At 52.3% G+C, this 25422-nt stretch overlaps 2 protein-coding genes and 1 long non-coding RNA gene across 5 annotated transcripts in view; 1 reads left to right on the plus strand and 2 right to left on the minus strand.

Moving 5' to 3' along the window:
• LOC106037780 (gamma-aminobutyric acid type A receptor subunit theta) overlaps positions 1-13678 on the minus strand; it is a 73281-nt gene extending 59603 nt beyond the window's left edge. The window contains exons 1-2 of one of the 2 annotated variants that reach the window (XM_013183838.3): positions 13108-13678; positions 9360-9448 (exon numbers count right to left, since the gene is read on the minus strand). In XM_013183838.3, coding sequence (XP_013039292.1) covers positions 9360-9448; positions 13108-13187 — 169 coding nt within the window. In that variant the 5' untranslated portion in view covers positions 13188-13678. The remainder of the gene's footprint in view (positions 1-9359; positions 9449-13107) is intronic. The other variant, XM_013183837.3, reaches the window with a different exon arrangement.
• A 2032-nt stretch (positions 13679-15710) lies between these two features.
• LOC106037687 (uncharacterized) lies at positions 15711-23952 on the minus strand. Of its 2 annotated transcripts, none has more exons than XR_001208165.3 (3): positions 23822-23952; positions 23332-23482; positions 15711-16766 (listed from the first exon to the last, which is right to left on the minus strand). It is a non-coding gene; the product is annotated as an uncharacterized lncRNA (long non-coding RNA). The 2 variants fall into 2 exon arrangements; XR_001208164.3 differs by lacking the exon at positions 15711-16766 and adding an exon at positions 18987-19468.
• A 580-nt stretch (positions 23953-24532) lies between these two features.
• The window catches only part of LOC106037721 (gamma-aminobutyric acid type A receptor subunit alpha3), an 86789-nt gene continuing 85899 nt past the window's right edge, over positions 24533-25422 (plus strand). Inside the window, exon 1 of the mRNA XM_013183752.3 lies at positions 24533-24660. The gene's annotated coding sequence lies outside the window, so the exon portion shown is untranslated. The remainder of the gene's footprint in view (positions 24661-25422) is intronic.

The following is a 25422-nucleotide window of genomic DNA, read 5'->3' on the forward strand; positions in this document are numbered from 1 at the left end:
AGGCCGGCAGGCTGGGCTCTCCTGCAGACCTGCCACGCAGCCTTTCTGCCCAGCAGAGCTTCCTCTCCCCATTTGGAGGAGGTTTCCTTCCTTACCTAACACCGTGCCAGCAGTGAGATCCCACGCGTAAATGACCTGGGTGGCCTCCGGTCGTGGAGTGAAGCCTCTGATGTTACACCCAGAGCTTTAGGAACTGTAATGGAGAGTCTCCTGTGTGCGTTCCTTGCTGAACTGCTCAGACCCACAGTGCCTCCCCGGAAACTGGCCTTTCGCAAAACACAGCTTCCCCCAATCTGAAGGAGTCTTCTACTGCGGTCTCACTAATGCAAAGCTGCCCAAAGAAAGCCCTGCAGCAAGAAATGGGCGCTTGTACCCGTTCCCTCCGGGGATTTCACAGGCTACTGCAGTCAAAGGGAAGGTCATGGTTTGGTGACCAAGCAGTGGACCAGAGCACTGACAGCCCTCAGGTGTGTTCTTGTGAATAAATAGCAATAGCAGGAAGCAGAACCTCCCAATTCTATTCCTTGCTCTGCCACAGGTTTTTCTGTGTCATTCCCAACAGACTGCCAGCTCCTGGTGTCCACTAGATGTAAAATGGAGCCAGCAGAAGTCCATCAGCCCACAGGTTGCGTGGAGGATCTGTTAGTCAATATTTGTACAGCACAGAAGCCTCGCCGCTGTCGCACAGAGCCCATAATACTACCTGAGAACAAATTATATTCATGCATAATCAAAATCACATCCAGCTCAGCCCCGATTCGAGAATCCTTTTTGGCTGGTGATGATGTCCAGAGCAGAGAGAGCACAGCTTGATTTCCAGAGCCCGGGCTGAGCTGGCAGAGCTGGCAGGTAGAAATATCTTGTTTTGACTGGTAAACTGAGCAAATTTGACATGGAAACCACTGAGGGAGAATAAATATGGAACAACAAGATGTAATTTTTACAGAGGCTCTTTTCCAACCATAACGGTACTCCGAGCCATCCCAGACTTGAACTGAGAGGTCCTGAGGTCTGGGGAGGGAAATTCAAGCCCTGGTAGGTTTGGCTGAGGCTCACCCCTGTCACAAGCACAGACGTCTGTAAGTGCACAATTACTTAACAGCACTATTCCTGCAGGAGTACAAAGGGCGGAAGAGACAGAAAGGAACAGAAAGGGAAGGGAGGGAAGATCAGAGAAGAAAAAGAGTTTTTAGCTCTGACACAGAACCAAGAATAAATGCCCAAATCAGAAGAATAGCCTATAGGAATTGCATGATCAGTGTTCTCCAAACCAGGCTGAAATTCATACCCTGCTCAAAGCAAACAGCAGTGCTCCTACAGCCTGGGAGGAAGGGCTGGCTGAGCAGAGCTTTGTTGCTTTCCATTTAATGGGAACAGGATCAATCACTGGATCAACAGAATACCTGTTTATCTGACAGATCTATTCATGCTATAGGGCTGCACCATCCAGCATTTCTCCCTCTCTCACGTATATGATGTGAGTTCCTTTAATGGGCTTTATGCCATCATTAAGCACTTCATTTGTCTTGCCCGTGTTTCTAGTGATGTTTTAACAAGTGCATGATATTTCACATGAAATATCAAGATATAAATAGACACTTAAGAAACCCCACCAAGGGCTATCTGCAAGAATGAATCTTGGAGTCTTCCACACCAAATGCTGTCACTATGGCTGAAGAACTGTGTTACATCAGTTCAGCCTGACACTTTAATAGCCTCCTGCCTTTTTTTTCTTTGAACCAGACATAGGTGAGAAAACTGACATGCACACATAGTCTGTGCTTCATGTAAGAGTAAAGCTACAGCTTATCCCTGGTCTTTTACATTTCATGCTCTATGGGTTAAAAATATTTTTCTGCCTAGCTGGGATATTGGGAGTCTTAGGAAATGAACAATGCAGATATGTAAAGCTGCTCTGATGAACAGCTCTAGGGCTGTGGGAATATATTTTGAGTAATCAAAAAGACTTGTACTAATGGGTTTTGCACTCTTTTCACATTTTGCTTGCAGTGACAGTCCCTAGAAGGCAAGTTTACTGGCAGAATAGACTCAGAAATGTTTGAATGTTCTTTAGATATTAATCAAGGAGAAAGATGTGCCCAGGTGAGATGGCAAACATCCTCCAGTCTGGCTATAAACAACAGCCTGCTTTTGATCAGTTAATTAATTAAGAATTATTGGATTTTTTCTGCTAATCAATAACTTGAATACATTTTATTTCAGTAATAAAAAAATCTGAGACTAAGCAAAGAGGCAAAATTCACGGAATAAATGCTTTGCAAAAACAATGTTGACATCTTTCTTTTAGGGAGAGAGATCTCAGAGCCCTACACCAGCCACAGTGCACTGCCGAGGATCAGCTCCAGCAGCACTGAAAGTGGCTGTGTCAGGGGTGGGAAGGTGGGGAAAGGGGGAAAAGGAAGGAGGAAGGCAACTGAATGCAATAATCCTATGTGGGATTCGTCATAGACAAGAGAATCAACAGCTCCTGTTGCTGTGAAAACACAGTGGCTTTATGGATGACAGCAGGGCTCCATGTCCTTCACTGGTTACCAAACCCAGAAAACACCACTTGGTGCTACCGAGCACTGATCTAGGGCAGGCATACAGATTGCTCAGACACCCAAATCCAATTTTACTCTGTGCTGAGAGCTGGGGGAACCCACCTTCACTGCTCTCTTTGTCATACCACCCAGAGCTTCCCGTCTCCGAAGGAAGAAAATAAGGATCTTGTAGGGCCACAGAAGGACACATAAATATGCTCAACATGCAACAAGAGGTCTGCAAGCTCTGTCACACTGGAGGAAGGGACTGCTCTAATATTCTAAAGTATTACTGTACCCCCCCCAAAAAAAAACAAAGGGGATGAAACTTAGGTAGAATGATGCCCGCTGCTGAATGGATCTTATGGAGGCAGTTTTTAATTAAACAATCCACAGGATCCTTGTTCATTCCTCTTCCTCGTTCAATAGAGGATGGATTTACTCTGAGGATGACGCAGGATTATATACCAGAGGACAGCGTTGTCAGTGGGGTCCCTGCCTGATTTGCTGAAGAACCTGCTAGCCATGCAGCGAGTGAGGGGGAGGCCTCCAGGAAAGGCAAGGAGCTGTTTGTGTAGCTGGGTCCTGTTCTCCAAGACTGGGTGGGTCCCAGAGGGGAAGTGTAAACACATTCACGCCCGCTCAGTCCTAGGCTTTGCACCAGACTTGCAGATCACTCCACTTTTTTGTTGGCTCAACCTGTCCTAATCATCTTCTGTGACCACCTCAGCTAGTCCCCACCGTCATGCTCCCAGCCTGGACTGGTTTTAAACGAGGGGAACATGAAGGAGCAGCTCCATGTATAAAAGGCATCTCTTGGGTCCTCTGGAGAGGTGTGCAGGAGGAAGATGTTGCTGGATCTCATCTCCGGATGCACCCTCACAAGGGGACCAAACACAGAGGCAGGCAGCAACCTCAGTTCTGGCTTTTCTAAAGTCCTGAGACTTTACAGCCTCAAAGTCCTTATCACAGTATGTATTTCCTATAAAAAGAGCAAAGTGAAAAAAATAGAAACCCCATCATGTGGCAATGTGTTAACATCCACATATGTCCCAAGAAGGACTGGATCCTCTCATTTCCTGCCACTTCAGCTAATGAAGTAAGACACAACAGCAGGAGGTTGTCATCTTCCTTCTGGATTAGCCCTAGAGAGGATGTGACCCATGGTCTGGAGCCAGAAGTCATGTAAATGGGGGAGGCAGTGGGGGCTGCGCAGCTGTAGCCAGTTTCATTGACCAAGAGCACCCTTTGCTTAGCACCCTTTGCTTAGGAAGGAGAGTGGGGCTACTGGTGGCCCTCATGGCTTAGCCACCTTTGCTTTGGCCCTGGGTGGCACAGGGGTTTGCTGACGTCTCCAGACAGCTCCTGCTTCTCCTTCCTCAGTTTATGCCTTTTTCCCTTCTGATTTAATTCACCACTCTGCTTTCAGACACAGAGCTGGGTACAGGGAAGGAAGGGGGATATTTCCTGCTGTAGCCAGGCTTTTGTGATGGGGTGGAGGTGGTGGGGCCGAGATGCTGGTGCCAGCTGTGTTGGTGGTGGTGCTGGGCACCTGGCTGTGCATGCACCGGGCCAGCCCTGCTGGGGGGGCTGCCAGCTTCACCCCCCAACATTTTGAAGGAGGAAAAAAAACCCAGCATGTATGTGCCTTGGCTTGTTCTCAGAAACGTCTGAATCATTTTGCCTAAAATTTCCCCCTTCCCCTCGGAAAAGTCAAAGCAAGCTAGCTACATGGAAAAAAAAAAAAAAAGCAACAAAACAAAACAAACAAAAAAAACCACAAGCTCAGTGGCCAAGCTGTATACGCAGTGGAAAACAGGGACCTTTTCAGGGAGCCTTAGCGATAAGAGCCAGCAACGCTGCCAGCCTTGACTACGTAAGACACCGAATACCCTTCCCGTACAGCACCAGTAAGACCAGTTGTTTCCCAGGCACGCAGGGCTGGTGGGCCAGGGCTCGGGCCCCCGCCGCCTGCTGCCGCAGTTGTGCCAGCCAACACAGCCGCTCTGCTGCCAGCGCCGCTGGTTTCCGAGCCCTGAACCACCGACGGTGCTTCACTGCAACACTTTATGCATCAGCAATCATTTATTTTTACAATTCTGGGCTTCAAGGGATATCGTTACGCAGAGTGGCTAAGGATTTCACCGCCAAGTCCGCTGAACTTGGGGCTGGGACCACGAGAGGGTGCAGGAGTGCTGGAGCAGGGGGGGGTGAGAGCAGGAGGAGCAAAGCAGGGAGGGCAAGGTATTGCAGCTAAGGAGGGGTTCGTGTCTCAGAGGAGAGTGGTGATACTGGGCCAGAGTGGTGAAAGCTGGAAAGCCAGGTCCCTGCTGCAGAGCAGGCGAGGAGCAGAGCACAGGTTCATTTTGATCCCAGACCCCCCACCAAGCTCTAATTCTCCTTAGGGGAGTTTGAATAAAAACTGGAGGCTGCTGGACCCACAGGCATGGAAACACAGGAATTACTGTGTAATCCTGAAGGTTTCCCCATCATTCCCTTTTTTACCACACATTTTCAGGCACTGTGCACGTCACCCAGGAGAAACACTAGGAACCCTACACTTTCTAGGTGGGCTAGGGGCAGGGAGAAGAGAATATTCTCCCCTTACTTTTTTGGCTAAGAAGATCAGTAAAAGATGCTGGGAAGCCATGCAGGGGCCCCTTTCCATCAGCTCCTGGGAAAGACGCAGAGAAAAGATCTGCTTGAAACTCTTGCAAAGTTTTGGGCTGGAGATGGTGCACCAACAGAGAGCAGCTGAGTCACTGAGCTCAAGCGGGATCCTCCTGCCATTCCTTCATTGCCTTCTCTACCCTGGGGCAAGACAGTCTTCATTTACTTTCTCTTTTTTTTTTCTTTTTTTTTTTCTTTTTTTTTCTTTTTTTTTTCTTTTCTTTTTTATTTTTTCCCCTCCTATGGAACTAACGCTTCTGGAAGTGAGTGCTTAAGAGCATTTACAAGAACCAGGGTGCTGCTCTGAAAGCTCCCTCTCCCTCTCTCCCCCACCCGTAGCTCTGCAATGCTTCCCAGACCTGATCTGCAGCATCTGCTGCTCATCCAGCCCTAAATCGTGAGCACCCTGCTTGCTGCACCGTGGCCTGGCTTGCAACCTACCCACTGCAAGGTGGCAATGCCCTCTGTGCCGCCCATCCCTCGGGCCAGCCGGATCCCACCCGCCTGCCCTTTGGTGTCCCGGTGAGGCAGGCTCCCCGGCTCCACAGCTCATCCTGCCAAAAAACCTCGCTCCCCACCACTGCCACATTCTTGCAGCACCAGGGCAGAGATTTCTCTCTTCAGCAGGCTGGGATGGTTGGCTGGGTCTTTCTCCTACCCTGCAGATCCCTCCTGTGCACTGGATATCCCAGTGCCCCGCCGCAGTCCTGCCCAGCCCCTGAAAACTGGGTGCTGTGGTCACTGTATGTCTCACCCTGCCGGTGTCCTACATCTCCCCGGCCTGGTGTGATCCTCTGGGATCTGGGGGACAGTGACTGGGAGGTAAGAGGGGACTGTCCAGGGCTCCGCGGGCCGGAAGGATTTATCACCTGTGCCCCAAAGACTCAAGTACCTGCTGGTCCCACAGCATCCACTTCAACAGCACCCCCTCCACTCCACTTCTCCTGGCTTGGGATTCCCTTGGGCTGCCCCTGCTGATGCAGGGGGGGCTTTCTGGAGGAGGTGCTCCCAGATTTTTCCGTCACCGCTACACGGCTCCAACTTCCCCCCTTTCTCCTTTGTTTCCCCCTGTTCAGCTCAGCTCCCAGGCCCCCGAGAGCCGACCCGCTCAGTGCCCTGATGGGTTTCCAGGGGGTGGGGGAGAGGGGAGGCGAGCGAGTGGCTGACGCTTCTCAGCCACTCAGCTCGGCCCAGAGCTAACGAGGCATCTCAAAATTAAAAAGTGAACTGCAATCCCCAGCAGGCCTGTCCTCCTTTTGGCATTAGTCGGAGTTCTCTTTCTCTCTCTCAAAAAAAAAAAAAAAGAAAAAAAAAAAAGAGGACTGGGGAACTGTGAGTTGCATTTGGAGCTGTTGAAGCACTGCATCCCGGGGGCAGTGGGGGTGCTGGGATGAGGAGGGTCCTTGGATGGAGGCAGCAGGACAAGAAGGTGCTGTTGGAAATCCTTTCTTCCCCAGGGAGAGGCGGGGAGCAGCATTCTTTGCTTTGAGGCCAGTGGGCTGATTTCTGCACCTGTCTGCCTCAGATCTGAGCCTGTCACTGCAGGTGGACCAGGGTCAAATCCTGGCCGTGGAGAAGGCAATGGACCCAGGGTGTGAGAGTGAAAGAGGAGAGCGTGTTCCTTAGTGCCAGCAGGGGAGAGGAGCCGCTTTGCTCCTGCTGCCCACTCCTGCAGGCAGCTGCCTGTCCAGCCAGAGACCTCAGTCACTGGGCCCAGCCCTGAGACAGCCGCATGCTGCTTCTCCAGGGCACATGGCTCCAAGCAGGATCTGCCACCCTTCCAGGATATTGTCTCAGCCGTTTACAGCTGATCCTAACTGGTCTTTCCAGGATGGGGTCCCAAATGGGTGGTGAAGTGATCACCTTCCCAAGCGGAGATGGCTTACACCCATCTTGCCCAGCAGCCAGGGCATGGGGCAGTGTCCTGGAGAACAGCCTGGTCTCCTGGGACCAGAAGCCACAAGGGGATGGATGAGTCCTGGTGTGATCCCTCTGGATTGACCCTGGCAACGGATTTGGCCCCAAATCTCAGGGAACTGGTGAGCTCTGGAGACAGCGATGGTGCGAGGAGACCTCTACTCCTTTTCCATGTGTGCAATGCAAATGATCTCCAGCGTTCAGACCCACATCTCAGCCCATCCTTCCCTTGTTTGTAAATGCTGCAGGGGCAATTTTTGTACACAGAAACTCATCCTCAAGGGCACAGGGCCAGACGTGCTCAGAGCTAGGGTGTCCCTGCGCACTGAGCACCAGCGGCACGATTGTGGGTGCTGCCAGCCGGGACTGTGCTCTCCTGAGCAGAGGGAAGGCCAAGAGAAGATGAAAGGCAATGGTGAGATGCATACAGGGAAAGAGAGCTACTGCTGTCTTTCTCTTTCTCTGCTCGTCTGAGGAGAATGCAGTTTGTACTTTGGGTATTCATGGTAAAATCAAATAAGCTGAGATGGTTTCCCCAAACCATCCATTTTACAGCCAGAAATGTGATGCATGCCCAGCCTGTGCATGGCACAGACCCGGCAGCATGGCCAGCACCTGGGCTGACAGATGTGGCGGTGTGTCCCGGGGTGAGCTGGCTGTCCCAGGGGCATGGGCAGGGTGTGCAGGCTGTGAGCCGGGACCCCCACGGCTCCCCACGGCACCCCCAGCGCCCCTCTGCTCCGTGCCCCTGTGGAGCCAGGTCACCTGCTGTTTTACTGGATCAAAATCATCTCAGAGGCTTACGAGGTGGTTTTCCTTGCAGTTTTTATGTCATCTCTGCAGTTCTCCCCCTCATAAAATGCGACTGCACCAATTCTCGTGACTGGGGCTGGTCAGCTAAGAGGGCATTTCATGTTTCCCAGACAGACCCCTTAAATCAAATCCAGCCATATCCCACGTTCAAAGGAGAAGACAAAGAGGGGGGAATCCATTTTTCTTGCAAGCCCCCCCAAAGCTGCACCCCATGCACTGAGGTGACCACCCGGCTGCCCCGTAGAGGGATGAGCATCGCCCCCACCCCACAGCCCCCACGAGGCCAGGGCCTGCAGCACCTCACACTGCCCTCCTGGCACCGGAGTGACTTCAAAACCTGATGGAATCAGTGGGGATATTCCCCTGCCCCCAGCTGCAAGGAGCTTTGGATCAGGCCATTTGGGATAAAATTCCTTCCTTGCCCACCATTGGCATCTCTTCCCCTCGAAAGCCCCCGAATGAAATCCCTTCCCAGCAGCTGCCTGGAGAACACCTGGCCGTGGCTCCTGTCCTCCTGCAGGCTGAAGCTCCCCAAGATCCACACTCATCCTCCTGAGCAGGAACTGGCAGTGCCCGGAAAAACACAAAAACAGCCAAGCACGGCAGGTGAAGCCAGAAGTGCTCCAAATCCCCCCACTACGTGGCCAGTCGTGGGCTCTCCACTGCCTGCTTGTCTCCCATAATGGACCTTAGCAGTACCCGGCAGGATGATGATACCCAAGGATTATTTCGTATCTTATCTCCACCAGGGTGGCAAATAACAGGCCTTCCCATTCTCCTTTCTGTTCACAGGACACAAGAGAGGAATCGCAGGTCTCTCCATCTCCTACAGAGTAGCAGTGAGGACACCAGCTCCTCGGGGATTATTTTATCCCATATCGTTATTGAGGGGCGCAGCCTGGCAGACTGACTGACAGCCCTGCCAGTGGACACTCCAACCTGCTGCAGGGAAAATAGCCAAAAATTCTGGCACGGGGAGCAGCAGAAGTGGTGGAAGTGTAACCTGTGGTCCTTGATGGAGGTAATATCAGAGCAGAGAAAATCCAGAGCATTTGTCCCAGCAAGAAGTCCCCAGAAACATCCCACCATGGACAATCCCCCATCTGTGTACAGAATCTGTGAATTTGGAGTAGGATTCCTTTTCTTTTTTTTTTTTCCTCCCCACATTTCTGCTCTCCAGTGGCTCTCAGCAAGGTTGAACGTGGCCCAAGCGAGTTTGGCTGACCCAAGCACTACGGAGCTCAGCACCCAGCATGGGAGCTGGGGGACCAAGGCAGGCACTGGGGCACCAGGGAGCCAGGGGTGGGAAAGAGCAGGGTGGGAAGGGTGGGAGGAGAGGGGTGATGGAGAGGAAAACCAGGAGGCAAGAAGGGAAGGTGAGGCAGGAGGGAGCACGCTGCAGGCCGATCACCATACCTCCAAAGTCAGGCCTGAGGCGGACGTCATAGCCCTTTAGCAGTTTGTCCACGATCTCTTTCACCACAGAAATATTCCCAGTGGAGGGGCTGAAATAAAAAAGCACAGAGAGGTTGCTCGTCATCCTGCGCGCTCCCAGCCCCGTGGGTGGAGGTCCCAGCCAGGCAGCACCACCGCAGCACCCCTCACGTCCCGCGGCATCCCCCAGGACCCCTTGCATGTCCCGCACCCCTCAGCACCACGCACCCCGCACTGCCTCCTGGTGCGTGCCTGTGTCCCGGCCATCCCGCAGGACCCCTGCGTGGCCACTGCTCGCCCTGTGCTGCTGGCCACCAGCCCGCCTCGCTGGGCACTTTCTCCTCATCTCACCCAACACAGCGTGGAGCCGTCCCGCACTGAGGTCCCTGCTGCACGCCTGCCCCCAGCACGCAGCCTGCACTGCCACATCCCCGTGCAAGCGCTGCTGTCTTGCACGCCCAGCTGTGCCTTCGTGTTCCTGAGGCACAGGAAAAAGCAACGCTCCTATGGCCATAGCACGCAGACAGTCTTTGGCATGTGAACATTCATTTTCTGCCACTCGGCATCACCATGGCTTCTTAGCAACGCGACTCGAGAGGCAGAGAAGGGAAGGAGAGTCCATCTTTCGCTGCGTGCCAGGGCCCGGCTCCTGTCCCTCCCAGCCCTCTGACAGCCGGGCAGGGGTTGCTGCCCTCCCTAGCGCTGCTCCAGCCCCTCCAGCGAGAAGGGGGCTCTCTCTAAAAGCAGCCCACGAGCCTATGCAAAGCTGAAGGTGGGAAACCGGAATGCAGAGGATGCTAAAAATATTGAAGCTATTCAATGCTGCGGGGTATACAGGTTCTGTCAACTGAAACCCAGCCCCTGTGCCAACCTCCATCCCCTGTTTTGCATAAGAATAGGGGCCCTGCCGGTGACAAGCACTGCTCTTTGCAGTCACCCACCAAAACAGCATGTCTCCCTGTCAACACTGCCTCCCACATCCATCCAAGGCAAAAGCAAGGCACACCTTAGCGCTACCTCTGCCAGCCAGCCCTGCACCTCTCCGGACAGACACGGGGGTTTGTGCTGACATGTCCGTGCGTCCACACACAGACAGGTCTGCACCCTCTGCTGACTCTGCAGGGAACCTGCGTGGGCACGCAAACATGCAGGCACAGGAAAGCACTGAACGTCAGGGCTGCAGCTGTGGCAGATGTGCTCGAGCGTGTGTGCATGTGCGTGACCACCTCCAAGTCTGCGTGGAGGGGATTACAGGTGCAGAACCTGCTCCGTCGGGTTAGGTCAGGATGTCCACGCTGGGGTGTGGATGTGATTTGGGCAGGTACACGTAAACAGGCGTTTGTGGGTGCCAGAGGCTGGGCTCCCGGGTGGCCAGGCTCTCCGTACAGGTGTGGGTGGAGGCAACGGGATCGCCAGGGAGTCTGGGCATGCGTTGAGGTTCTGGATGCCCAGGCTGGGGATGTGCAGGGGTTTCTCAGCTGAGTAGTGATGTATGAATGTGAGATGGCATACCTCTCAGGCCCAGCTTCGTGCATGGACAAACCGCTCAGCACTTGTGCTGGGGTTGTGCCTGAGCTGTCCTCCTGACTGGGCACCTTACAAAGAGATAGCTCTTGATTGCATCGCTTTGTTCACTGAAAAAAGGCTAGAGACGTACACACAGGTGGACATTTTCACAACACAGTGCCTGTACTTGCAAGGTCTGTCTGCACCTGTGGATTTCTATGCAGGTATGTGAGTTTTTGCATTGTGTTTTTGTGTATACACTCACTGTGGATTGATAGTGTGCACCAGCATTTATTCATCTCTAGATAGTCACTCCTGGGTACACATTTCCATATTCATAGATTTCCATATTCAGTATTTCTCAGGGGGGTTTAGACACTTCTCTTCAGCCCCTCACAGGCCCCTCACAGGCCCCAAGCTCAGAAGCCGTGTTGCCTCCTTCACAGTGGCAAAGAAACCGAGGCAGAGGCAGCAAGCAGCATGCCAGGGGCCCTGCAGAAAGGGGCAGAGTGGGAAGAGGGAGGCTGGGCTCCTTCCTCCTCCTCAGATACCAGCTGGCCCCGTGAGGGTATAAGCTGGCATCGTGTTTATGGGCAAGGTCTCATGTCTCTCAGTGCTCTTTCTGATCCAAAAAGCCATTTCCCTCCCACTGCACAGGCAAGTTGTGCATTTGCCCAGCTGTGGGCGAGCAGCTGCATGCAAGTGCTATTCCTGGCAAATGTGGGTCTGCATCCGCTGAGGGAGCACGTACATCCAGCCTGTGAACTGAATTTTTGAATACCGTGTCCCTGGCTGTGTGGGCGTGCATGTGCTTTACATACACACGTACATTTGCAGCCAAACAGCAACATACATGCACACCGTGCTGCTGGCGGGGGTGTGTGGGAGTAGCTGGAGGCATGTGCACATGGCAGAGTGGTTTGTCCCCAGGATGTGCAGAGATGTACATTGGGACTACGGGGGACTCTCGGTCCAGGATACAAGCAGGTATAAACGCACATGCAGGGACATGTCTGAACACAGACTACTGATGTGGGCATTGCTCTTTACACGATTGCTTGGACACCGCCTCTAGGCACGCCTGTGTGTGTGTCCGTACCCAGCAGAACCATGCCCAAATGGTGTGGAGAAGGTGGCCATGACTGCGCATGTGCGTGTTTATAACTATGGGAACATAAATCCTTGTATATACGGATCTGCAAGCCTGGGTAGGGACCTGCATCTGTGCCTCGGGAGCGCACTGCTCAGCGTGCGTGGCTGGGCAAGGCGATGCCCCAGCTCCCACCCCAGCAGACTTCGTGCACACAGGTACAAAGGCACCTGCCCACACGCGTGAGAAGGGAGGGTGAGGAGTAGGCAGCGCTGCTCTGGCGTGTGAAGGCGGCAGGTAATTGCCTGTGCCGGAGCAAACAGGTGTGCTCCGTACACCTTGTCCAGGCTGGATGGGTGCCTACGCCTCCGGCTGCTGGGATTGCTCGGAGAGCTCAAGGCATGCAGCAGGAACAGCTGCAGCTCGAGTGCTCAGGGAATCAGTGCGAGCATTTGCATGGCTACACACAGAGCAGGTAAACTGTGCTGTGCTGTCGGCGTGTCGTGACACACATGCGTGTGCACCCGAACAGGCACCGATTAATGTGCGCATGCAGGGATGTATCTGAGTGGCTTGTCCCCCCCCCCCCCGGATGATTATGTGGCATGCCATAAATCTGAGTGTAGTCACAGACGTAGGCATTGCCTCCTGTGCACCGCAGAGCCGGGGCTCTGGTGAAGGCACAGCACGCTTGGATGTGAGTGTGGCTGCGTGTGGACCGTGTGTGTGCACACGGGCATGGCCAAGGCAGCCCTGTGCCCGGCTGCGTATGCACACAGCTCGGTGCCGTGCACTCTCTCGGCTTCCACGGACACCATGTTCCCCAGCAAAACAGCTCCTTTTGCCATTTTCCCCCAGGTCAAGCACGGAGGGGGGGGGGACGTGCTGCAAGTGGGCTGCGAGGTGGGCTCCGTCTGCAGCGAGCCTGCTCCACATCTCATGGATGAGCATCCCTCCTCCCCCTAAAATGTCACGGATTGGGAAATAACAGCAGCAGGCAGCAGGGGAAGCGATTTGGGGAAAGGACCCCCTCCCCTTTCCCACACGCAGATCGATGGAGAACCCCCCCCAAACAAAACAAACAAATCCTGTGTCAGCCCCCCTGTCCCTGCGGGCTGGGATCGCAATCCTTACCTTTGCGCACAGCAGGCGAGACAAAGAGCTGCCAAAGCAGAGACAATTCCACTCAATCTGTCTGCCTGAAATGTCCACATTTCCACAAAGACGAAGGATGAAAAAAAAATCTTTGGAGGGGAGGGGAAAGAAGGATGGATCTCCTGAAATCCCCCTCCAAGAAAAGGGGGGGAGGGAAAAAAAGAAACCAACCCCCCCCAGTTAGTGATTTCCTAGAGAAAGAGAATAATGAGAAAAATTAAAACGTGGGGGAAAAATATCCCCCCCCCTCCTTCAGTGCCAGTCAAAGAATTCGTTTCTTCTTCCTTTCAGCATCCTCTCAACAAGAGACATCCTCTGGCAATGGAGAAAATCCCAAGAGAAAGAAAAACAAAATGCCCCAAAATGGGCTTAGCAAAATGTGAAATTGAATCTCACAGGTACGCAGGAGAAGAAGAAAAAAAAAAAGGAAAAAAAAAAAAAAAAGAACTCAACGTCCCCTGAGCACTCCACTTGGATTATTTTTCCTCCTGCTCTTTTGCCATCCGGTTCTGCAGATGTTGCATGGCTCCTGCTACCCACCTTCAGAGAAGAGGAGGAGGAGAAAGAGAGTGGTGTGTGTGTGTGTGTGTGCGCGCGCGAGGGGGGAGCTGTGAGTTATCTAGCAACACAATTTTATTCTGGATTTTACCTACCTGCTCCCCCCTCCCTCTTTATTTTCCAGGGGGGAAGGGGAGGCAAGGCAACCCCACCGCGCTGTTGTTTTATTTTACGGAAAGCTGGGGCTCATCGCTTGGATGGGTTGGGGCTTTTCTGAAAGGGTTAAAAAAAAAAAGGGGGGGGGGGAAGGGAAAATCAAACGCAACCCGGTAAATGAAGAAATGCATATATGCATGTGTAGAAAATAAATAAATCCCTGTCTGCGGGAAGGGCTGCTCTCCGAGGGAGGACTGGATCTCTCCCTAGTGCTGTTGCCGCAGCTCCTGTGGAGTTTTGCTGCTCATTGCAAAGTCACAAGAGGAGGGGAGGAGAGAGGGAGTTTGGGGATGGGGAGGGGGACTCTCCGGGCAAATTGGGATCCTGACGTCATGGCTGACAGCATTAACCCCTGCCGGCTTGCAGAGGGGAATTCGTGCTCTTTCCTGGGGAGGGGGGAGCAGGGGAGAGACTGGGAGAGAAAGGTGGGAGCGTTTTGGCAGGCAGGGGGATGCTCCTGGACAAGAGTGGCTGAGCTGCAGGAGCTGCTGGGTGCTGGGGTTGTCTGAAATGGTGTGAGCAGCAAAGGCTGGGCTTCTTCCTTCAGCCACAGACATAAAGGAGAAGGTGATTTACTGAAAGTCCCTCCACGCCCCAGGGCACAGGGGCCTGGTGGAATCCTGGGGAGCTGGGGAAGATCTAATGAAGCTTCTGGTGGGGTTGGGAGTTTCTCCAGGCCAGGGAAGCCCAACTCAGCAGGGATACTCAGCTTTCCCCAGGGAGTGCTGCATTACAGGCACAACAAAGTTTGGGAAAAGGGAGCCTAAACTTCCAGAAATGCTGCTGAGGCTCAGCTCCAGGTGCTATAGTTTTGCCCCCTGAAATGGTAACCGTTATTGAAATCTTCACGGTCAATCTCCTGTGTATCAGCTTCTGATTTTTATCTTAAAAAAAGTAATATAATTAAGGAGCTCTGCATCTCTAGATCAGGCATGTGGTGATGGATTTCCATGGAGGAATTTTTCCTGGGAAGAGACCCAGCAGCACTGTGAGCGCAGAGCAGAAGCTGCAGCCCTAGGAGGAACCACGTGAGCTCTCCTGTCCGGAGGTCTGGGCAGCTGGGAGCGGACCCTCGGAGAAGGGGGCTCCCCTCCTCCTGTACCCTGCCGACACTGGCTGACACCTGTGTGTGGAAGCTCTCCAAGCCCTCTGGGCCAAGAGGGCAGAGCAGATGTGTGGCTACAGCTGGGCAGGATGAGGTTTGAAAGCCCCTGATGGTGGAAAATGGGCCCTGCTCATCTCCAATCATACCTGTGGCTGGAGGGGTTCACCTTTGCTAAGGCGCTCTTCCAAAACAATAGGAAAATTGCCGCAGAATTTTCTTGCAGATATTTTCCTGCAGAAAAAGAACCAGCCCAGCAGATCTGAGCTGTACTTGGCCAGGCTCAGCCCCAAGCCCCAGATCAGACAATTCCACCATTTCCACGTGGCAGACTGTCTCCTTTTTGGTTGCTCGTGGCTCATCCGGAGTGCCCGGCCTCGTGCTGCAGGACACAGCCAGCCCTGGCACAGACACATGGGGACCCTGTCGTGTTCCCCCCCACGCACATGTGCCCCTGGGAGCCCTGAGCCCGACACGAGCAGCCCCAGCTCCCCTCGCTGCCAGCCCTGCACGGTGTGGCATTAACCTCACCGACTGCTGCTGCAGTGCACAGATCTCCTGGCAGCAGCAAGTTTCTGAAACACTTATTCCGAATTAAGCTGCTGGGTACCAGAGAGAAGCTCCTGGGGGAGCTGAGCAGCATTTGCCTCTCTCTGGGCACCAGAGGCCCCATTTAGCCCCCCCGGGGCCGCTCCCCTCCTTCCTTCTGTGGCCCGTTAGCACTGCTCCGTCCCACCAGCTGTGATTGCATGTTACTGGCAAAAAGGTAAGTGGAAAGCAAATGTCAGAGGTATACATGAAGAGGAAAATTATGTTCACAAATGGTGACATTTGTGCTTGCAAGTTCACCCAGTCGGGAGCAGAAACCGTGTCACATGAATTATCTGACCACTCAGCCACAACGTGGAACTTTGGGAAGCCAATTGCTTAGCAGCAAATGCATTCAAAGAAACCATTGTGTGCTCTTGAATAATCTACCTGAAGCCATGTTCACGAATAAATGACTGCTCTGGAATTAGTCACCCATCTCTGCTGAGTCTCATTAAGGCTGATGCGCACTTGATACGTGAAGATGCTCACTGAGGTGTTTGTTTCTCTCCCTCCAGAAGACTGGCAGCCTCGAGCCTCCCCCCAAAACCCCAAGGGCTGTGTCTTCCTCCCCTTCTTCTCTCCAGAGAGAGCCCAGCAGTGTTTCTTTTTTCTGAAGTTCATATTCTGAGTCCAAATAGAGCTATGAGAGGCTGCTGGAGATGACATGCTGTGGCTGTAATCATCCCAAAGAGGCCGTGGAGGATTTTGTTCATGGCCTTTTGCTGTCCTCCGCTATTAAATCACTCACGTGAACTCCCCCCCTGCTTGTTGCTCTGCTGCAAGCTCCACACCATGACCTCCCTTCTCATCCAGTGGCCACCCCTGGCTCCAAGTCACAGGGTCACAGGCAGTGTGACAGTGTTGTGCCAAAAGCCTCTACAGATCATGGCAGATCAGGGCTTCTGGTCTATAGCCACCATAGTGCAGGTTGTCCCCCACCCCCATTTTATTTTTTTTTTGTTTTATTTTTTATTTTCTCTTTGGTGTTTAACTGTCCAGCACTTGCTGTGTGTCTGTCCATGTGCCCCCTCCATCTTTGGGTTCGTGCCATGGGAGAGAGAAATCAGTGCTGCCCTGAGGGGCTGCACAAGTAGTGCAGCAAGGCGGTGCAGTTCCTTTTGCAGTTCCAGGTCTTGGGTTCCCAGCAGGAAAGGTTTTTCCTCAAGCCATCCCACTGGCAAAGGCTCCACCAGCAATTATAGTGTCACGTAATCACCCTCAGGCATTGGCCCTGGAAAAGAAGACCACAAGTCACTACCCCCATGTAATGATGTGGTAGACATCAACCAGCAACTGCTCAGACAGCTGGGACCATCGTTTTTGGCAACCCTGTGCCCTTTAAATCACAAATCACTCCCTAACATATCAGCCCCGTGAGCCGCTGTGCCTGGACACACCATGTGCTAGAAGCTGTATATATCCAAAGAAATATCCCAAAGGCATAGTCTATAGTCAGGGTTCTCCATCTTTGCTGAGTTAAAGATCTTTCATCACTTTGCAAGATAGTGCAGAATTCTCTGGAGTGAGCGGAAATGTTCGCTATTTTTAGGAGCTGTGAATGGGTGAACTGGTGAGCAGAGCTTTGCACGCAGCCGCGCATCTTGCCTGTGCTCAAATCTCTTTAGCCAGAGGATGGAAAGTGTGGCAGGAAGGATTCTCAACAGAGATGGGTTCACGCACCACCTCCCATTTCAGCCATCTTTTCTTACAAGTCTGCAGACCTTGTCTGGTTTGAGCTTTCTTTCATCTGAAAAACGGTACGGCCTAGTGAAGGCCCTTCGATTATGAGTGTGGAAGTGCTGTGACAGCTGTGGTTATTGAGAAGCTTTAGCTCCTGGATCTGCAGTGAAAGAACAGCTCTCTGCATGGTGGTGTCCCCATGCCACAAACTCACAAGCCATGCGGACAGCCCGTAGAGTGGCAGTGCCACTACTCCGGGCCTGTGGCACAGGGACAACCTGCTCGAGCCGTACCTGCATCTGCCGTGTAAGCTGGTGATGAGGGAGACGAGTGAGCTGGGGCCACAGGGCAGCCTAAGGGGCTGGGGCACCCAGGGAGGCCTGAGTTTGTTCCTACATGTGTGCCAGGGGAAGTAGAGCTCAGACCCTCGGTCCTCTCATGAATGCATGGATGGCTCTATGTCCTCTGGCTACATGCTTTTGTGTGGGCATCAGGGCCAGCTCCTCGGCCACATAAGCCTGCCTGGTGCTGCTTCCTGCAGCGACGTGTCCTCAGCTTATCCCACCTGCCCATCCCACCTCAGGGCTGTGAACCCCTGGTCTGTGGAAAAGGTTTCCTCGGGTTGGAGCTTAGCACATCAAAGGCCCCGAGTTTAATTTCCATGACTGCGATTCAGAACAGCAGCGGTGCCCTTTGGGACTGGCATTTCCGATCATGTTACCACCGGCAGTGCGAAGGGCCCAAGGCAAGGACAAGGAGCCCCAGCCCCTGCAGACCATTAAGAAGTGACAAAAAATGCCTCCCCGCTCCTTATTGCTAATGGTGGGGATCTGCTCTGACACGGAGCGTGTCTGTTGGGCATTCCCCAGTTTCAGAGGCTGTGGCACTCCTCAGTGCTGGGGATGCTCCCTCCCATCTGCATCAGCAGACCAGCCTCCTTCGCAGCCAGACCTCCTGGGTGCAGTCCTGCAGCCAGAAAAAAGTGCTGCAAGTTGCAATGAAGTGGGCTGCAAGGATCTAAGTAAAAAAAAAATATTCCTGAACAGCACACGGAGGGGTGGGTGGCTTCAGCCCCCATACAGGTCTCGTGCTTTGAGGTCCTCTCAGCACCACCACCCAGGAGGCAGGAGGAGCCCAAAATTGGTGCCTGGGATCCGCTGGCCACAGGGACAGGGAGTTTCCAGATCAAACCTTGCAGGTGCTACCTGAAGCTGTCTTCTCCCAAAGCTTTGTCACATTCACTTCCTACATTGAGGAGCTGCAGCAAACACAATAAAAGAAATTGTGCCTGCAGGCTGCAGGGGACACAATTCCCCCATTAGCCTGATGCTGGTCAAGCCCCCACCTACACAGGCACATAGGAGTGAGCAAGATTTCATCTGTATTTATCCCAAAGCTCCTGATGGTCTCCTCCATGGGCAGCGACCCAGTGGTTGTAGACAGAGGGGCTCCCTCCCATGCCTTTCCTACTCGGGGGGACCCAAGCAGTATTTGCTCTGGACACAACAAAGATGACCTGTGATGCCATGGGGTGGAGGGCAATAAAAAGTGGCAATGTCATGGGAGGACCGCACAGACATGTTACTGAAGGGAGTGTCCCAAAGGCTGAGAGCTCCAGGGTGAGAAGCAAACACATGAAGTCCCCCCACTGGAAGGTGAAGGACACTGGTGTTGCACACATCGAGGTGCCTATTGGAGCTGTCTGCTCAGAGCAGAGACAAAAGAGAGAACTTAAAATTGCTTTCAAGTTTTCCAAGACCGAATGCGGAAGGAACAACCCTACTCCTTTGCTTATCATAAATTCCCGGTTTTATTTTTCAAGTGGGAAATTGAGGCAGATACGTGCTTCCTCTACAACTGCTCCTGTCTGGGATGGGGAATTTGTAAAACGTTCTCACTGGGCACATGATGTGTTCTCCTCGTTAACTCCGTATTTTCTGTGAGCTAATATTCATGTGTGCTCTCTCATGGTGTTCAGCCACTGCGGAGGTTGCAAGGGGCTTTGGCTGACAGCTCTAAAACAGGTGGCCAAGAGCTGAGTGACTTTTACGACCTGAGAAGGATGATAATTGTGCCAAAATTTGCTCTCAGGAGTGTTATATTGCTGTCATGAAATGCAATTTGTACATTATAGGATAGAAGACAGTGTGACATGTGTCTTGCTCCTGAAATAGGTCTGACAGTCCATCAGCCTGCTGACAGCTCGTAAGCTCTGGTCATGCCTCAACTTCTGAAGTCGTTTGAGCATTCACTCTGTAGACATGAAAACAAAACACCGGTGTAAGTGTGCAAAGCCCCAAATTTGTGTGTTATGTATGCCAATGCCAGCGAAGAGAAAACAACTGAGATGAGTTCTGTGTTCCTTCTTATGCTGGTGAGAAACTGCCTTGACCTGAACTGAATTACTCTGGATTTGCACCAGTGTAATGGCAAACACAGCGCCGGTCCCCCAGTTTGGCAGAAGCCTTCCTGCCAATCCCTTCTGAATGCGGAGTGGGAAGAAGATGTCAAGCATGGGCACACCGCGCAGGGAAGGGACAAGGAAACGGTCCCAGCTGTGCCAGAAGTTACAGGTGCCCCTTCTTTGCCCTCACCCCAGCCCCCCTGCCCCAGGCAGAGCAGTGCTCAGGCACAGCCAGCAGCCAACGTGTCCGTGAGGTTCCTCTCTGGAGGAGCAGGAGGAAAATCCCCCGTATAGACATTTTGTTTTGGAGGTTGGGAGTGAGATCTGCGTGATGCTGTGTTGCCTGGTAACAGGCTGGGAGGGATGGAGCACAGGGCAAGCCTTCTGCAGGGCTGTGCCGAGAGGAGCACCTCCGGCTCCACGCACGTGGCACAGGGAAGGGGAGCGCGCCCCTGCAGAGGGGGATGTGTCTTGGAGCAAAGGCAGACACAGAAACGTGACAAGGAGCATGAGGGAGAGAAATTCCAATGAAGAAGGAGGAAAAGAGAGAAGCCAGAGAAAGGGAGGTGGAAGAAGGATCCAGGGAAGGCACCTAGGCACTGGCTGAGCTGCAAGGGCTCATGGCTGTCACCTCACAGGGAGAGCTCTGGTCTCTCTTTGCCCCAAGGAACTGCAGGAAAATGCACATTTCCTCTGAATCGGATTTCTTCTCCTCCAAGGAATTCATACACTCCTGATGCCCTCACAGTCCCTGGAGACCTCACCCAAGTTTCAAGGTTGATTGTGCTGATTTGGGCTGAGGGACTTTTTTTCTGAGCAATGAGCATCCACACAAGGCTTCACTGGGTATAACACTACCTCTCTGGCCAGTCCCAACAGGATCCCAGCCCCAGTCGGGCTATCCTAAGGGACGATGCTCAGGCTGACAGGTCTGGCTCACTCAGCACAGAAGGTGTGAGTCTATTCTTCATTTTCTTTACTTTAATTGTTTGGAAATTAAAATTGGAAGAAAAAAAAAAAAGTAAGACATGGGCAAACAGACAAGAAGAGCAACTGCTTTCCATCCACAAGAAATGCTCCTGGACTGGGTAACCCCACTCAAAGCCACAGGTCTCGCTGCACCTCATGCTTGAAATTCCCCCCCTTGGAGCATGGCACCACAAGTCCTGGCTGCGGACCTCTGCCACAGGCATCCCAAAGAAATGTTTGGGGATGTTGTTTTGTCCTGTGCACGAGGTTTCCCCACCTCTTTCTGCTTGCATTTCAGCGCACTTTCAGCACTGAACCCCACACAAGACTGTCCCTGCACAAAATATGTTGCATAAATGATGTCAGCTGTCCCTTTGGCCATTCTCTTGCTTCCCTTTTTGCTTTTTTAGAGTAAGCACGCCATCTCGCAGTGTCCTCAGGAGGAGGCATCCATCCATGTTTCCTCTGGGGCACATAAAACAAGGTATCTTGTTCGCACTCACACAGTGATGCAGTAGCAGGGTTGCAACAGACTGTGGTTTCCCCGTGCTCTGCTCTACAGTCTTAATAATTAAGATAAACCTTTTAGCTCGTTTCTTTCCATCCTAATGCTTTTCCATCCAGCCTGACTGAAAACAGCATTATAACAGGACTGCTGCCTGGCAGGAAATTCCAAGTTCAGGACTTGATTTATCCCAACTTGGAAAGAAAAGCAACGACTTTTCCTAACTACAGCTACTTCTAAGATGTTTGGAATAAGTTTTGTTTTATCTGTACCTTTCTTGTAATTTCTAATATCATGCAATACTAAATTTAAACTGATACGGACTGAAACTGTTCTGTTATCAGAACAAAATGTGTTATAATCTTCTATCATGAGCACCAAGGAAAAAGATCAGTCTTTCTCTGTGGATCATTTCCATCTTGTATCACAAGAGTTTCCTGAGAAAATGAACCAATTGTTTTCCCTTTACAAATTAGGGTTGAGCATGGAGCTCAAGAGCCAAAGGGGAGCTTTCCTCTGGGCCGAAGCTGGCACTCACAGGACGAAGCAGTTGGGAGACCAGGATGTGTGCTGGTCACGCTGAGCCTGCCCGTGCCAGCTGTGTCACTAAACATGCCTGTCCTTGCCATAATGTGAGCTTTGTTCAGGAAAGAACTTTTTTTTTTTTTTTTTAAATAATGATAGCCAGAAAACATGTCTGAAGAAGAAGGTTACCGCATGTTCCCCATGCAGAGCAGAGAGGAGCTGTGAATCTTCTCCCATGCCAGGTCACTCTCCTCTCACTCCACTGCCCTTTTCGCAGGCAGAAAAGTCTTTTCACAGGAAGAGCTATCTATAATTGAAGCAATAGCAGAAACATCTGATTTTCCACCAGCCAACACCTCCTGCTGCAGCTAGCACCAGCCTAAAGTGAGTGCATAACACTTTAGTAGCATGTTACATTTGTTTTATGCTGGTGCCAGCTGCTGCAGAAAGTAGTAGAAAGTGAGTTGAAGTTTGCACAAGAGCTCTTGGAAAGCTATTGACTGAAATTGAGGCTGTGTCTCATACATATTGTGAACCAAGGCATGGGTAGAGGTGTACAAGCTTTCTCAATGTATGCCCATAATTTGTACACCAAGGTGCTAAAAATTATTTCTATTCAGATTCCAAATTGAAGCTTTCTCTGCTCACCAAATCCATTGAGGGGAAATGTTTAAATCTAAAGGAAGTCCACAGGGAAAATGAACTTTTCCAAGGAAACTGCAGGGAAGCAGGAGAACAAAGCAACTGGAAAGGGAGCTGTAATGTGTTCCTGCAATGCAGTTTAAGTACAAAACTCCTCTGGGATGGAAAAGCACTTTCCTTTATGAATGGGAATAGCAGTGGCCACAGCACTCAGCACCCCTGCGGGATGTGCAGGTAGGGGCTCGCAGGCAGGAGCAGCCCAGGTGAGCAGGACCCCAGGCTGGGCTGGGCTGTGCTGGGCTGTGCTGGGACCCAGCAAGCCCTGGCTGGGTGGACAGTGGGTGCCCACACCGGGGGCTGGCTGGTCTAGATCCCATAGGCGATGTGTGATCCTGAGCTCCCAGTTCCTGGAAACTTCACCTTACTCTTTTATTTCTTTAGAGTTTCTGGCCCTCATTTGTAAAGTAAAAGGCTGTAGGAGGTGGCCTGATGTTAGGCTCAGAAATCCTAGCAGGCACAAAGAGAACAGACATGGTGTGGTCACACGTCTGTCTGGTTGTGATTTTCTAAAGCCAGCAGCTGGCCATGTTGGTTTTGCAGATATCAGTGATGCATTCTGTTTTGTTTCTTTTACTGAGTAAAAGCAAATCCCACTGCTGCCTCCCCTGGGACCACCAGCAGAAGTGTATTGCAAAGCCTAAGTGACCCACAGCTCAGGCTGGACCCAGACCTTCATCTCTTCCCTTCATCATCAACACACGATCCCTCCAGCAATGTCTGCCCAGTTCTGCAGAGAAACCTGAACCAACAAGCCAGTGATTACCAGAGATTCAGTCATAGAAACACCGGCTGCAAGGGGGTTCTGGAGATCACCTAGTTCAATCCAACCTCCCCTCACCTTGCAAGCCATCCGTGCCTTGTGACCAGCAGGCAAAACAAGGGGCACTCCTGATGCCAGGGGATTCCTCTTTTACCAGTCTCAGGCAAGGGCTGGTTAGCAGTGTGCTCTTGCTTTTTCTTCCATTACGAGCCCTGTGCCCCTTCCCCAGATGGCCGCAAGGATATTTTTACCTCCAGAAAGGACAGCCAGGTGTGCGCTGGACCAGGCAGCAGATCTACTGCTTCCCTCTCCCCAGATCCCACCGGCACCCTGGGCAGGCTGTTGTCTCCTGGCGGCAGCACTCAGATCTACAGCTGTAGTTCTCCCGCTGGCATCTTCGCCCTGGTGGAAAGAAGCGAAGATCATCAAACTTTCTTTTCTTTATTTCCTGGCCAGCCCTGTAGGACATCTCCCAAGGAAGCTGGTGCTTTAAACACGCTCTAAAAGAAGCCATGCTGGCCTCCAGCCGGGCAGTCGGGCTCTGCTGCCCTGATCTGCGGGCTCCCTCCAGCCCTGCCACCCCCTACAGCAGTGACAAGGGCAGGGAGGTGGTGAGGCATTGCGGGGACTGAGGAGCTGTTTGCTTTGCTATATCTAATTCGCAGTGGAAGCACGGGGGTCAGGAGAAGGCTGCTTATCACACCAAGATGTCCTAATTAAGTCAAGTGTTGATGATGACACCTTAAAGGGGCTGATGAGGGGCAAATCATTGCCCGGCGCTGGAAGCTCTGGGGAAAAATAACCCCAAAATGCCCTGGTTAGGGGTCAGCACCAGTCGGGCACATGCACATCCCTCCCACCCTGCAGCCCCCAGGAAAGCGGAGCATTCCCTTTGCTACCCGGGGATGTCAGCCCGTGTCGGCATGGCAACGCGGGATGCTGCGGCGGGGATGGCCGGGCAGGGGTTCGCAACTGGCAGAACTGGGAAGGGTTTGGGAGATTAAAAAAAAAAAACCCAGCCTCACACACTCTCCCTCTCTCACTCACTCACTCCACCTTGTGCTGCCAAGTTGAATAACGATGTTACTGTGGTGGGAGAAAAACAGCATAATCTGTGCCCAAGCTGTCGGGGAGAGGGGAGAGAGGGGGTTTAACCACTTTCTTCTTGATATCCCCCCCACTTTACACCAGCACTTTGTGTGCTGCCCTTTCCCGAACCACAACTGCATAAAGCAAGAAGTGACGAGGAAAAGTCATCTGTGACAGAGAAAAATGCACAGCTGTCAGGACACAGCTGCCTCTGGAGAGTTTTGCTTCAACGTGGCAGCTGTGCCAGGGTCCTGAGTGCCCTAACCAGCCCCATCTGGGACACCCACCACCCATTCACACCCACCTATGGCCACGGCTTCATTTAAGCTCAGGCTCCTACACCTACTCCTTCTCCTGGACCATGCTGTGGCTGCTTTTAGATCTATCTTTCAGAGGGATTTCGGGTGTGCTTTGCAACCTTGTCTCTGGCTGGATATCCTGGACCTGAGTTACTGCTTTCTGCGGGACCCTGCTCTGCTCGCCCTGCTCAGGTATGGTGGGGCTGCACCCTGGCTGGTAAGGGTTCTGCTTGCGCTGTGGTCACCTTTGGTTTCTGACTTGCCCCTCTTCATGAAGCAATTCTGCTCTTGCTGCTTCCTTGGTGCTTGGTGGGAGCAGCCCCCTGAGGACCCTTTTGTAGCTCCTATCCCCAAAGAAAGGCAGGTACCTGGTGTCCTCCTGGGAAGGAGATATTAGTTGAGTCCCCTTCACTGCATTTTTTTCCTTGCATTGCTTCATAGTTGAACAGAGGCTTCAGTAGGGTTGGGCAGAGCAGGGGCCTGCTCCTAAGCAAACCTTAAGGTAATATATGAAGATCTTTTCCTCAAAAATAGAAGCTAGAAGAAAAGTGAGTGTCCTGAGGTCACTCGGGAAGTCCATGTCACAGAAGATCAGTGGTTATCTGATAAGATGCAGCTGGAACATAAGGTAGGGTTTTAGGCCATAAAATTCTTGCAGTCTGTTATGATGGGGCATTATTTTGAATATGTGGATGGGTAGTCATAGCCCCTTTTCACAAATGTGGGAAGCCATAAGGACTGGTCTGTGTGAAGCAGAAAGCATGGGTCTTGCATCTCCTGGGCAGCTTTGCTTGCCACTTCTGCATATGCTTGATAGTTTTGTGAGGCCGCTTGGTGTCTGGGTGTTGTCTTTCCTGTGGACAGACAGGATCCCAGCATGGCTGTGGGGTGGGGAGCATCTCAGTGTCAGCAGGCAGCGATGTTGTCTCTCACCGGGGAGAGCTTTTGAATCCC

This window comes from Anser cygnoides, chromosome 13, assembly GCF_040182565.1.
Source record: "Anser cygnoides isolate HZ-2024a breed goose chromosome 13, Taihu_goose_T2T_genome, whole genome shotgun sequence".
NCBI classification, from domain to species: Eukaryota; Metazoa; Chordata; class Aves; order Anseriformes; family Anatidae; genus Anser; species Anser cygnoides.